The sequence below is a fragment of the Diceros bicornis genome, chromosome X (genome assembly GCF_020826845.1).
Source record: "Diceros bicornis minor isolate mBicDic1 chromosome X, mDicBic1.mat.cur, whole genome shotgun sequence".
NCBI lineage: Eukaryota > Metazoa > Chordata > Mammalia > Perissodactyla > Rhinocerotidae > Diceros > Diceros bicornis.
In genome coordinates, this window is record NC_080781.1 from 5,131,065 (window position 1) to 5,143,902 (window position 12,838).

Below are 12,838 nucleotides of genomic sequence, written 5' to 3' on the forward strand. Positions count from 1 at the left end.
TATGGGTTCTAGTTCTCATGCCTTCTAATTCCAGTTAATGGGAGAAATGGGACAAGCCACTTATAAACTTTTTTTTTTTTTTGCTTTCTTAAACATGAAATAATAACAAAATTCCTTCATTTTATACTCTTGGGAAAAAAAAAGAAGTGACACAATTCACCTCCAAGCACTGGAGCTGTAAAGCACTACACAAATGATTAACAGTAAATTGCTGAATTTGATGTGTTTTCAGAGAACAGGAGGTGCCTGGCTCACTCAAAGTGTGATGTTGTGTGTTTATTTTGTCTCAAAAGATGAGGAGTTAATCAATGCAAGGAGCGACCTTAAAAGGAAAGTGATAACCTGTAGATCTGAGGAGCTGACCCACGAGGTGCTGTGTGGGCTGAAGGAACCCAAACTATATTCATGCTAGGAAATTAGAAATGCATTTAGGAAAGTATGCATCCACTTATTTATCAGAGGTAAAGTTATTATAATTGTGATACTCAATTCTAAATTTGAAATGTTTTTGGTTATCTTGAGGAGTTAAGGTATGAAGTAAATATATAAAAGCAATGTTGATTTAATTAAGTAGATTATTTCTTAAAAACTTTTGCTGGTTGGCGAAGATGCTGAACAAAGGGGATGATCCCTTCAAAATGACCGAGACTTCTGACTTAGGTTAGAAGCCCAGAGACATATATATATATATATATAATAATACCTACTCTAGAGCAACTTTTACATAAACCGTGTTGCACTGATGCATTCCCTAAGTTCACTGGACTGCTGGGTGCAACTGCCAAAGCTGAGAGAGCTGTTGCAATATTTCATCCATTAACAGAAGTTTACTGTACTTAAGCTACCCTGCAAATCACCGTGCTGGTGCCAGGAACACATAGATGTAAATGACATGCCAGGTCTAGTGGGAGAAGGAATGCACACAAATTATTCTTAGGTAGTGCAGCAAATGCTTTATTAGAAATTGCATTCGTCCATCCATCCATTCATTCACTCACTCCTTCATTTGTGCCCCAATAGCCTTCAAAAGGGCACTCACTCAGTACTCCCTTTTAGCCAGAAAGGAGTTGCCAACGCTTTCCTGGACAAAGATAAATATTGAGTCTATTATGTGAAATCAAAATGCAGCAATTAAGTGCATTTCTCAGAGGTCAACTAGATGTGAAGAGGAAGTGATGTGACTTATTGATCCCTTTCAGAGACTTGGGCGTGAACCTCTTGACCTTCCCACAGTAACCGGGCTCACAGCAGTTGTCACAGGGGCCACATGTTGACAGTGACTCATAACCCTTGAGCATCTGTGTGTTCTCACCAATTACAAGAGACTCGGTTTAGGTGCACTCTGAGTTAAGAAATGCTTTTGCAATAACATGAAACTCTCCAGATTATAGATTTGGGTTAGTTCGAAGAAAGTTCCATTTAACCTCCAAGATTTCGGTGTTGACAACTGCGTGTTCATTTTGGGAGATTTGTTCTATAGTGGAAGGGGGGCAATATGGCAGAACACAGAGTTGAATTGGCAATAGAAAGGTGTTGATATAAGAAATTGACAACTCAAGATTCTGTCTTTACTAGGTATTAGTGTGTATGTGTGTGTGTGTGTCTGTGTGTGTGTATTCCAAAGAGAATTCTCTTTTGAAGGTGCTTGATTTCCTATTAATCGCTGTATAGAAAGGGAAGAATAGAATTCAAGATAAAAAGCAGCCCGTCTCCACCACATTTCTTCCTGAGTTGTGTCATCAAAGAATGTCTCAAGGACGTAGCACTTCAGTCTGCTAATCTGTAGAGGGTAACAGTGAGTTGCTTCATAGAGACACTGTGGAGACTTCCCTTTCTCTGAATAAAAGGTACAATATTAGGCATCATTTTGCGGTGTTTTCTGAATTTTCAAATGGCATTGTGTAATAATAGTTTGATCCTAATCAGAACAGTGGCAAATGTGTTTATATTTCTCTTGGGATTTTTTTTTTTGCCCCAGGAATGCCGAGACACCATTTCTGCTTGTCCTGTCTTACCTTCACGTGCACACGGCCCTCTTCTCTTCCAAGGACTTTGCCGGCAAAAGTAAACATGGCGCTTATGGGGACGCTGCCGAGGAAATGGATTGGAGTGTTGGTATGTGTCTTTATCTTTGATATATACTTGAAAGGTGGCTGAGTCTTTTCCTCCTTCTAGCTTATTTCCTGTGAATTTCTACCTGTGTTCCTGATGCCTTTATAGAAAGCAAATATGGTTTGTTTGTTTTTTTCCCGAGAAAGGTAACCAAACAAACACTAATTCTGAACGGTAAACAGAATACAAAAGGCATCTTCAGCCCCAAGTGCGTGATTGAGGTTGTCGATGGATGCATTGCCAGGGAAAGTCTGGGCCTGTGGGCTGGTGATCAAAGACATTGATGGAGAAAAGGAGCCAAGGCGTTAGTCCTTAGCATCACTTCTTCTAGTAACAATTAGATATGAGCAACACCTCGTCTTTAGCAAAGTTAGGTAAGTGGTGGATTTGGGATATCTGGAAGAGTCTCTCAAGGCAGCAGCCGAGGGGTCTTCCATGGGTGCTCTTATCATCGCTGCAAAAGTCCATTGTGTTTCCTTCTTCTAGAGGTTGTGTTCTTCCTGCTGCATCTCTGAGGACTGCAAAATTCCTATGTTCTTCTGTTCCCCTCCTTCTTCCTCAGCAAATTACCCTCTTCCTGAGGAATGTGGCATTTTGTCAGAGGTACTGAGAAGACTTCTTATTGAGGCTGTCTTTAAACAATAAATCTTTCTCATCTACATGACGTAGTCGTGGCCATGCTTTCCTCGAGTTTCTTTTGCACAGCTAAGCAGTCTCGGGTCGATTCCATAGTGTGGAGGGAAAGTCTTAGTAGCGGTTTAGCAATAGGATGGAAAATCAGTGGGCTCTGAACTTCTCGTTCACTTCCTGTCTTTTCTAGTGATATCGTCTCTCAAGATGACATTGTTGGTCCATCTGGACAAAATTGGACAAAATTGTCCAAAGGTCACCAGTCAACCAGGTTGCTTAGGCTTTTCATATATTTGCTTTCTTTTCCTTTTTTTTCCTTCTCTCTTTCTTGTTCTTCTTTTTTTCTGTGGACTAAATTAATAGTTTTTAACTTTTTAATCTAAGTGTTTTGGAAATACTTGAACATTGCCACGGAGTGTTTTTGGTTGGTTTGTTTTAAGCAGCAAATTGAATGTGATGATGGTCACCTAGTGTGGTGATCGTAAGAACAAGTTTTGTTTTGTCTTTTAAATCATGGAAGGAGTACCATCTTAAGAAACAAGAAAACAAGACCCTTATTCTAGCTTCTACCTCTTCAACTGTCTCTGGAGACTTGAGAGATGTCTTCAATCTCCAGGTCTCAGGTCCATCAACTTGACATGAAGGATTCAGACAAAGCCAGTTCTAAGTTTCTTTCTTCTTGAACACTCTGTCATCCTGTGAAATAATATAAGTGAGTACACATGGTGAACACAAGGAAAAACAAAACCAGAGCATTCCCCCGAATGAGATTGATAAGAAAAATCCATTATACTTAGAGCTTTTACATACAGCAATACAAGCCTGCCTCCTTTTATTTTTCTTTCAAAGTGTTGCATGTAAGTCAATTTACATTTTCCACACTGTGGTAGTGTAAATCAGTAGACTATTTTGTAGTGTGAATCAGAAACTAAAGGAATAGTTTATCTCTTTAAAGAACACTCTATTTTAATGTAATAGGTTTCTTATACAACTCTAAGACATTGGTTGGCTAGCAAGCAAGTTCATGCTGGTATCATCACCCTTATTGATTAATTTTTATTTAATTATAATGGCATATATACCTACACTGACTCATTAAAAAGTCTAACTTCCAATGTTTTTCTACTATGAGTCCCTCTAGAGTAGAATGGAGAGTATTTTTCCATTTTCAAGATCTGTATTCAATTCTGATATAATATTAATAGATAATTGTGTTCTTTCTTTTTTTGCCAAAAAATAAAATCCTTCCCCTAAGCCACTACATTAATTTCTCAGGATATTTCTGTGATTATAAGTCCAATACGCCCGAGCGTTTTGAGGAACATTCCTTCCCTCCAAGAAGAGCCTTTCATTATTACACAGAAGGGTGTAGCATTCTGAATAATTATGTAATAAGATAAAATGGGGATATTTGCTCAAAAAGAAATGCTCCCTGCACAAGGGGTAGCTGAGATAGAAAGAATTCAACAGAGAGGGCAGACCTCTGTCAGTCAGAGCGTTTTCTTTCAAAATTTTTGGAGGCAGCCTGATTATATGGAGCATAGCTTTCTTCCCTTTCTCCAGGTACCTGTAAAGGCATATTTGTAACAAAGAACCTTTATTATTTAATTGTCCATCTTGGCCAATTCCAGCCCATGTCATCGCGGTTTACTGCCTTATCCTTAGCTGTGGGATTGCTCTATCTTGTGTTGTTATAATAACTGAGGAAAGACTGACCACACGTATACGAAAGGGGCCTTGCAGTAAAACCACACGGGGGGGAACTCTAATACCGCTATGCCATTCGAGGGGTGGTCAACACTCTAATAGTCACAGCTACCACCTGTTAAGTGCATGTCCCACACCTGGCCCCAGACGGGCCTCACATTCATTCCCTCCCTTTGTGCTGTCAACAGTCCATGCAGCAGGTAACATGGTCCTCATTCTTATTGTCCCGGGAAGGCAGCGAGGCTTGGAGAAAGTTAAATACACTTGCCTCGGGTTACAGAATTAATCAGGGATGAGCAGGAATTCAAATGCCCAGAGCCTGAAGTCTATACTACCTCATTCCACTGCCTTCCATGCAATGAGAAAGGCAGTGGTGTACTGTAGTGGTGTACAGTCAACAGTGAATCACAGGGAAAGAGCTAGTTCATTCATTAGGCACGTTTATTGGATGCCGACTGGGTGCCTAATTTTTTGAGGGGGAGGGAAGGATGAAATAATGATAAGACCCTTGGCTTAAGAGAATTTAGGGGCTACTGAGGGATTTAAGATTCTTCCAGGAGATCTTATAATATCACAGAGCAGAAATGGAGGAATGGATGTCCCAAGCAAGGTGGCAATAACGTACCTGAGCAGTTTGGAAAAGGGAAGGGCAGGCGCCTGTGGCCAGTGGATGCAGCCAGCCCCATCTTTTCAGCAAGACACACTTACAGTCAAATCCTTTGGGCAATCGTGCAAAGTCTGATTTTCAATCCCTATTAATTCTGAACAACGGAGCACTGGGGAGGAACAAATGGGTAAAATCTCGGTGTTTTCAAATGCTCACCAAGGATTTTGGGGGCGTGTCATTCTAGCTGTTTTTCTGGAAATGGAGTGACATTTACCAGAGTCCTATGAATGGGTCAGGGGTGGAGGGGGGTGTAGAGGGAGCACGTGGAGGGATGGACGTTGTTCCCACCAGTGGTATCTTATCTGTGGCTGGTACCTTTGCAGTGGTCACAGCTCGTCTGTCAGGTGGAATTTTGCATGCAATCAGCATTTATTTAGAGCCCTGTGCTATTAATAGAACCACAGGAAGGAATCACAAATCAGTGCTTGCTCAGGATCAGACTAGCAAATTCTGTATCCTACAAAGAGAGATGCAAGTCGAGAACAATTAAGGTGAATGCTAAAATAAATCTCTGGCTTCAAATCAGACCTTCGTATTAAAAATATATGTAGATGCTTGCCACTGCTAAGGGTTGGGATCCGGTGGCTTATGTGGGATTCTTTCTTTCAAACAAAAACTGTAAGCCTTTTCTTAAGTGGAAGAAACACAAACCATCCTAGTGGGACTCCTGAAGTCTTCAGGAGTTTGATTTCCGGTTGTTCAGGATCTGTAATGTGGTACCCCCTAGTGGCTGTCTCTGATAAGGCAACCCTCAGTTTCTCTTCTTGGTTTCTTTCCCTCTGGGGCGCTGGACCTTCTGTGGGTGCAGGATGAAACAGAGAACCAATAAGAAGGAAAAATAATGGATGGATTCATGGAAGATGAACTGAGGGGAGGGTACAGAATGACTTCCTCTTTTCCATGCCTGACATATAGTTAAGCATGGGCGACATAGCATCAATGGCCACACATCACATCTGTCTTGAGGAATGGAGAATAAATTGGAGGGCCTCATTTAGCAAGAGGTCAGAATAGTCACAAGAACCTCAGGAAATACAAGAAAACTCTGCAAATGAGGAGAGTTGGATATTGCAAACATACAGTATAATTCTAACTAGGGTTTGGCTCATTGGATATGAGTCTAATGGATTATCCATTTAAAAATGGACTCTTTCTAAGACCATTGGACTAAAATAGTTGTGGGAGCCTGAAATGCACTGTGCGATAAATAGTCCCTCCATTAATAGGTTTGTTTACCTAGGCAAAAGTACTCTGGTTGATTTTATGTAGAAGATGTCTACTCTTAGAATGCTATAGACCAGGCCCATGGTAGCTGCTCAACAAGTAATTTTTAAAGGTGAAATCATGGGGACCAGGTGCCTGATAGTTGCAAGGCCCTATCCAAGGTGCTGAAATGGCTAGGAAAGCATGGCTTCTGTTACATATGTGGTCCAACTGTGGGATTGGATAAGATTGCTTTGCTAGAATATTAAAAGTGTTTGAGCAACTTGTGACTCAAGATTTATCTCCATCTAAATCCAGGGTAAAAGTTTAGAAATCAACCTCCATGTTTCTATTCCTGGAAAACTAATGCTGCAGGACGTAAAAAAGCAATGCCAATATTCTCTTTTTCATTCTTTCATTCTTTTGTTCCCTATAGAATGTAATCTGAGCCATAAGGCTGTGTATTTCTCTTGGGATTCAATATGTCAATTTTCTATGTCGAATTTTTTGAACGCTCTTATTCTTGATAAATGGGACCTTCTTTAAAACATGAAAATAATGTGCTCACTTCTGATGCATACTGAAAATGGAAGGCCCACCAGAACATTCAAAGGAAGGGCAAAACAGGAAGAATCCCCGAAAGAAAAATGAAAGAGCCACCAGAGACAGAAGAAAGACTAGGAGAAGTGAGGTCATGGAATTCAGGGGTGAAGAGCATTTCAAAGAAGGGGGATCAACACCAGCTAGGACATCTGAGGCATCATTTAAAGAAGGGGTGAAAAGGGACCAGTGGATTTAGTTACTATCAACTTGAGGACTGTAGTGGCTTGCAGAGCGAGTGATGTTTGAGGAACTGGGGGTCGGCGAGGTTGGCTGTCCCTTTCAAGAAGCGTGGAGGAACTTGGGCAGAGGAACGACTTACTGGACTGAGTCTGAGCTCAGCTTTGCTTGGAGGGAGACCAAGAGTCAGGGGTTGGCATCAGTGTGTGGAATTGTGCAATTTTCAGTCCAGTGCTGGGGCAGAGAGAAAGATCATTGAGTTGACTGATGATTGAAATTTTGCCGGGGAGTGTCACAAAAGACGAGTGGGCATGGGAGTTTGGGTGATGAGCAAGAGAACAACTGAAGGAGGTGGCAGACTCTGGGAGGAGAATGAGGAAAGAAGGGGCTGGTGGCTTAGGGTGATGGATTGGAAGTCCAAGCAAGATTGTAGGAAAGGTGGTGAAAGGCCAGAATAAGGTGTGAAGGTGTTTACATTCAGAGGTAGAACAATTCCGAGTGTTCACAGACCCGTGACATGCATTTAGGACAATGAATGAAGGACTAGAAGGCAAATTCCTTGTGTGGAGCAGATCAAGGAACTGGGAAGGCAGGGCGTTCAGCTGGCACCTTCATTGTGACAGCACACAGGCCCAGGAGGGCAAGCTCGGCCGTCCTGTGATTGCTAGGGCTGATTACCTTCCTTCGCTTTCAGAGCAGAGGTTTATGGGTGGGCGGGGAGTGTGGAAGGATAATGGTCCACTTTACAGAGAGGAATGTAGAGCCATTATGGACCACATGTTCATTAACTGAGTTTCCAGTTTATCAAACACTCACTCAAAATTGAGGCTTGGAAATTATTTCAGTGGTTAGTCACCAGCCCAAGTTCCAGGTTTTTAACAGGTTTCAGGGAGGAAGGGAGGTAATTCATGCCCACTAAAGCATGCGGGCTTCCAGCTCTGTACAGCAAAGCCCTGTCTGTCTCCTCAGTAACATGAAGGCTATGTGATGAGAGAAATGCTCATAACACACGACTCACAGTCACTTTGCAGCTATGGTGTGTGTCACGGTGAACTGTGCTGGGGATGCGCTTTTATGTGATCTGAACCAGAACGTAGAAGTGTTCTGTCATAAAACTCTTATGCTTCAGAAGGAAAGCAAGCAGTCTTCTGCAGCAAAAGTTATATATGGAGTGAATTCTTCGTTTTGTTTTCTTCTTGTTTTTTTGCTGAGGAAGATTCGCCCTGAGCTAACATCTGCTGCCAATCTTCCTCTTTTTTTTTTTTTTTTTGTATGTGAGCTGCCACCCCATCGTGGCCATTAACAGATGAGTGGTGTAGGTCCACACCCGGGAACCCGAACCCAGGCCACCAAAGCAGAATGTCCCGAACTTAACCACTAAGCCACCGGGGCTGGCCTGGGAGTGAATTCTTAAATGTCTTTTTAGTTTGCATTTTTGTTTAAAAGTATGCTCTGTAGAGTTTAAATAAAAATAAATAGTGTGGCCCTGGCTCCAGAGTAGACAGAATGATGGAAAAGAACAGGAAGCCCAGAAAGAGAATCTCATGTAAATTTAAAGGTGGCATTTCAAGGGGGATGGCTGAGAAGAGATGACACATTAATTGCAGTAGAATGATTAAACTTTTGGGAGACATTATAGTTACCTCACTGGCGCCTGGTGCTGTAGTAAGTGTTTTCCATGCACTTAAAAGATGTAATGATGGTGATAGTGATGATGAAGAAGATGAAGATGTTGATGATGATGATGATGGTGAAGAAAATGATGATGAATGAGACCAATAATGATGAAGATGATAGTGAAAACAATGAAGATGAAGAGAAGGAGGAGAAGAAAAGGAGGAAGAAAGTGCTGATGGTCAAGATGAAGTCAATTTTACAGGGAACTGAGGTCTAGAAATGAGGTCATATATGGTGGCTAGGATTTTAATCTTGTTCTGTCTTCCATACTATATGCTATATGTGCTATACTGCTGTTCCCCATTTATCTAAATAAATTCCCCATGCAGATTGAATTTGGAAAATGGAACTGCTAAAGAATGCAAGAAAATGTAGTGGGATCTATTTATCTGGTATATAGTTGAGAAAGGTCTTTCTAAGCATAAAAGCAAAGGAATAAATAATAAAAGAAAAAAATTGCTGAGGTTAATGACATAAAATCTAAAATTTCCTGATGTCAAAAAAGCAATAACAGACTAAAAAGACAAATGACAAACCAGTTAAAAAGCATGTGCAATATCTATGTAAAGTAAAAAGAAAATCCTCACGATAGAGAAAGGGCTCATACAAAGAAATTGATAAAAAGATAAATACTAGAAAAAGGAATTATTTATACTAATTTATTGTATCAGCTAACTACACATTTGCTAGCAATGATCATTATGATTTAAAACAAAACAAAAAAATCTTTGCTAATATGATGAATGAAAGAGCGCAACTCTTTTTGAAAAGTTATATATGCTGCATTATATTTGATTCCTAAAGAGGTGAGACATTTTTCTTGTTTTGTTTTTTTTCAATTAAACAAACAAACAAAAAATGTATTGACATTTATCAAGTGAGGTTGGCACGGTTTCTTAAGCCCCATACTCTGAGGATGACGTGGTAAAGAGCTACGGCACCCGAATCTTGCACAAGTTTGCCTCTGCTAACCATATCACTTTGCTTAGCTTAAAGATGTGTTTTACATATTCAGCCAACACTTTCTATTCCTGAATCCCAAGGCGTTTATGACGCAATTATTAAAACACTACTCAAGCAACAAATTGGATTTCATTTTCACACTGGTGCTTTTCTTTATTGAAAATTCCCTTTTTGAATTTTCAAAAGACTTCAAGTTGTCTGGGAGTGTGTGTGTGTGTGTGTGTGTGTGAGAGAGAGTGTGTTTGTGTGTTTACACATGGTCCTTTTGCATTAAGTTTCTCTTCAACTGTATCCTAAATACACACTTTTAAAAAATGCGTGAGTTTGTAAAATCTGCCTAATTCAATAACTTCAGTGTGATGCTAATTCCCCAAAGTGGAAACTGAAGTTAAAAAAAAAAGGAAATCCACTAGTTTATCCCAGACTATCAAATCTTGAATGTCTGCTTGGAATGGCAGCTGAGCTCTGAATCAGATAAAATATGACCTCCAGTCCTATCATTGTAAGCTCTTGTGGCCGAGATGGTCATGAACTAGGGCCTGCGGACCGACAGGATCTTCCCAGGGACTTTGGACAGGGCCTGGTAGGTACAGCACCTCTGCCTAATGAACAGATTTTTTATTCAAGCAGATCTAGACAGGAGAGAAATGAAATCGTTTCCACTACAGACCCCTGTTTCCCCGAATGCAGGATACATAATGAGGTTTTGAAATGTCAAGAAAATGTCTCGGAAATGCTGACAACCCATTAATTGTAAAGGAATGGCTAGTACAGACCCACCTAGGTATAATTTTCTTTCCACGATTGTCAAACTTATTTAATGAGCAGACAGTATAAAAATCACATGCTCGATGCAAAGGTATACGCTAAGCTTCAGGACATGTGCCAAAAAATTGAGGGGAATGTGCTGTTGTGCTGTTTGGGAGTTCCTAATGTGTGCTTTCAAAATGCAGGGCTTCCTCAAATAGTACATGTGATGTTGTTACTGGAAAATACTTTTATTTAGGTTCATATTCCTTCCAGCATTGAAGAAAAAAAAAGAATTTATGATAATGAAAATAAAATTACCCATGCTGGGATTTTCCATTCTTGTCACTCTCTGAGATGTATGTTTGGGGAGTCTTTAGTGACAACTGAGCCTGGGCTGGAGGTCAGTGACCAGTGACATCCTGCTTCCTTCTGTGGTTCTATGTTGGGGCAGTTTTCTGTTGCTGCAGGACCATTCTGCATCAGGACAAGGGGACAGCTGGGTTCTAGGCTCTGCTAGTTCAAGAGCAGAGTTCTGCGGTGCCTGTCCAGGAGTATTTCACATGTCCCTTTGCAAGAGAAAAAAAGTTCTTAATTGTTGCCTCTGTCATCTGTGTTTTTTTTTTAAGTTGAATATTTTCGCACTGTGTAATTCGTTTTCTTTTCTTTTTTTTTTTTTAAACTAGAAACTCAAATAGCTTTATTTTTTTAAAGGAAGTATTAATTTCTTAATTTCAGTTATTGTATGAAGGTAAACTTGTACACAGGTGTTAATGGGTAATACTTGAAATTGGATACAAAAATAAAAGTTCTCACTTTATAGAAGTTACTTTCTTATGGAGGCAAAATACTTTGCCTATCAAAATCCTTCCTTTGTTTTGTTTTGTTTTGTTTTTTTAATTTTTTGTCTAATTGCAGTAACATTGGTTTATAACATTGTATAAGAAATAGAAGTATAATGAAGTACACCTGAAATTTATACAATGTTATAAACCAATGTTACTGTAATTCGTTTTCTATTACCAAAGTAATCCATATTAAACGCAAATAGAAAGGGAGTGCCCCCTAGGATCACATCCCTAGTAGGTTACCTCATTCACGGTTTACTGTGTTGGTTTCATTTTTTATATGTTGCCAATATTATATAATAGTATTCAGATGTGATCTTTATTATTATTGAGTATTTTACACAAGCTCTGTACACTGTTTTACAGTTTTCACTTAACTATATACTTGGTCGTTTTTCAACTTCAGCATTTCATTTTTCGTTTCATCTTTCTTATACTACAATTTACTTAACCATTCCTCTGGGAGGGACATCTGAGTCCCACCAAGTTTTTGTTTTGTTTTTCTATTTCAAGTGATGCTATAGTGAATATTCTTCTCCGTATATCTATGTGAACTTGTGGGAACATTTTTCAAAAAAAAAATTCTCAAAATTAAAATACTGGATTAAAGAGTATTAAAAAGTGGAATTTTGGTATATAGCACGTAAAATGTCTTACCCTTTTTTTCCCTCAACAATGGGACACCCATTGATGATCTGTGAGAATGCTAATTTCCTCATAATCTTAACAACTCTATATAGTGTGATTCTAAAAGTATGTTTACTTTTATATTTGTGAGATGAAAAATGCTATTTCACTATTTAAATTTTTCTTTCTGTTGCACGTGGAGTTGAGACTATATATTTTAGTCCATAGTTGTCTTTTTTCTCCTAAGAATTCCCTGTTCATATTCTTTAGGCACTTTTCTATTGGATTGTTTATCTTTTTCTTATTGATTTGTGGGCTATTTACATATTAAGGACATTAATATTATTCTCGTATATTGCAAATAGTTTTCTACATTTTTGTTTGTCTTTTCATTTTATTTATAGAGTCTTTTTTGATGAATTCCTGTGGTCAAATTTGATAGCCTTTCCTTCATGACTTTGGGGCTTGATGACTGGCTAAAAAAGACTTTCTTTACCCACCAAATTATTTACCTTTTCTCTTGTATTTCTTCCCAGTATCTTTATGGTCTCATGCTTTACAGTTAGATAGTCTATGGAAAGGAACATGTGTGTGTAGGATCGTGTGTTGTCATTTGCTCATTATTATGGATACTGGTCTTGGTTGGTCCACACTCTCGGCTGGTATGGGACCTCCTAGAACTTCAGGAAGATGGGGTTTGGTGGCCTGATGCTGCACCTTGTCGCTGGGCAGTAGGCCTCAGGTCAGGCCCTTTCTGCAAGGTCTAAGCGGAGTTCAGAATAATGACGCCCCCACAGCCCACTGTAAGCCAGGTGGCTGTATGCCGGTGGTCTCTTCCCATGGAGACTGGCACAGGACGATTCATCAGGCAGGGTCT

The 12,838-nt window shown here is 39.7% G+C and overlaps 1 protein-coding gene across 1 annotated transcript in view; it reads left to right on the forward strand.

Annotated features, from left to right (window-relative positions):
- STS (steroid sulfatase) overlaps nt 1-12,838 on the forward strand; it is a 105,619-nt gene that overhangs the window by 38,428 nt on the left and 54,353 nt on the right. The window contains exon 6 of the mRNA XM_058535391.1: nt 1,979-2,115. Within this exon, the coding sequence (XP_058391374.1) occupies nt 1,979-2,115 (137 nt within the window). The remainder of the gene's footprint in view (nt 1-1,978; nt 2,116-12,838) is intronic.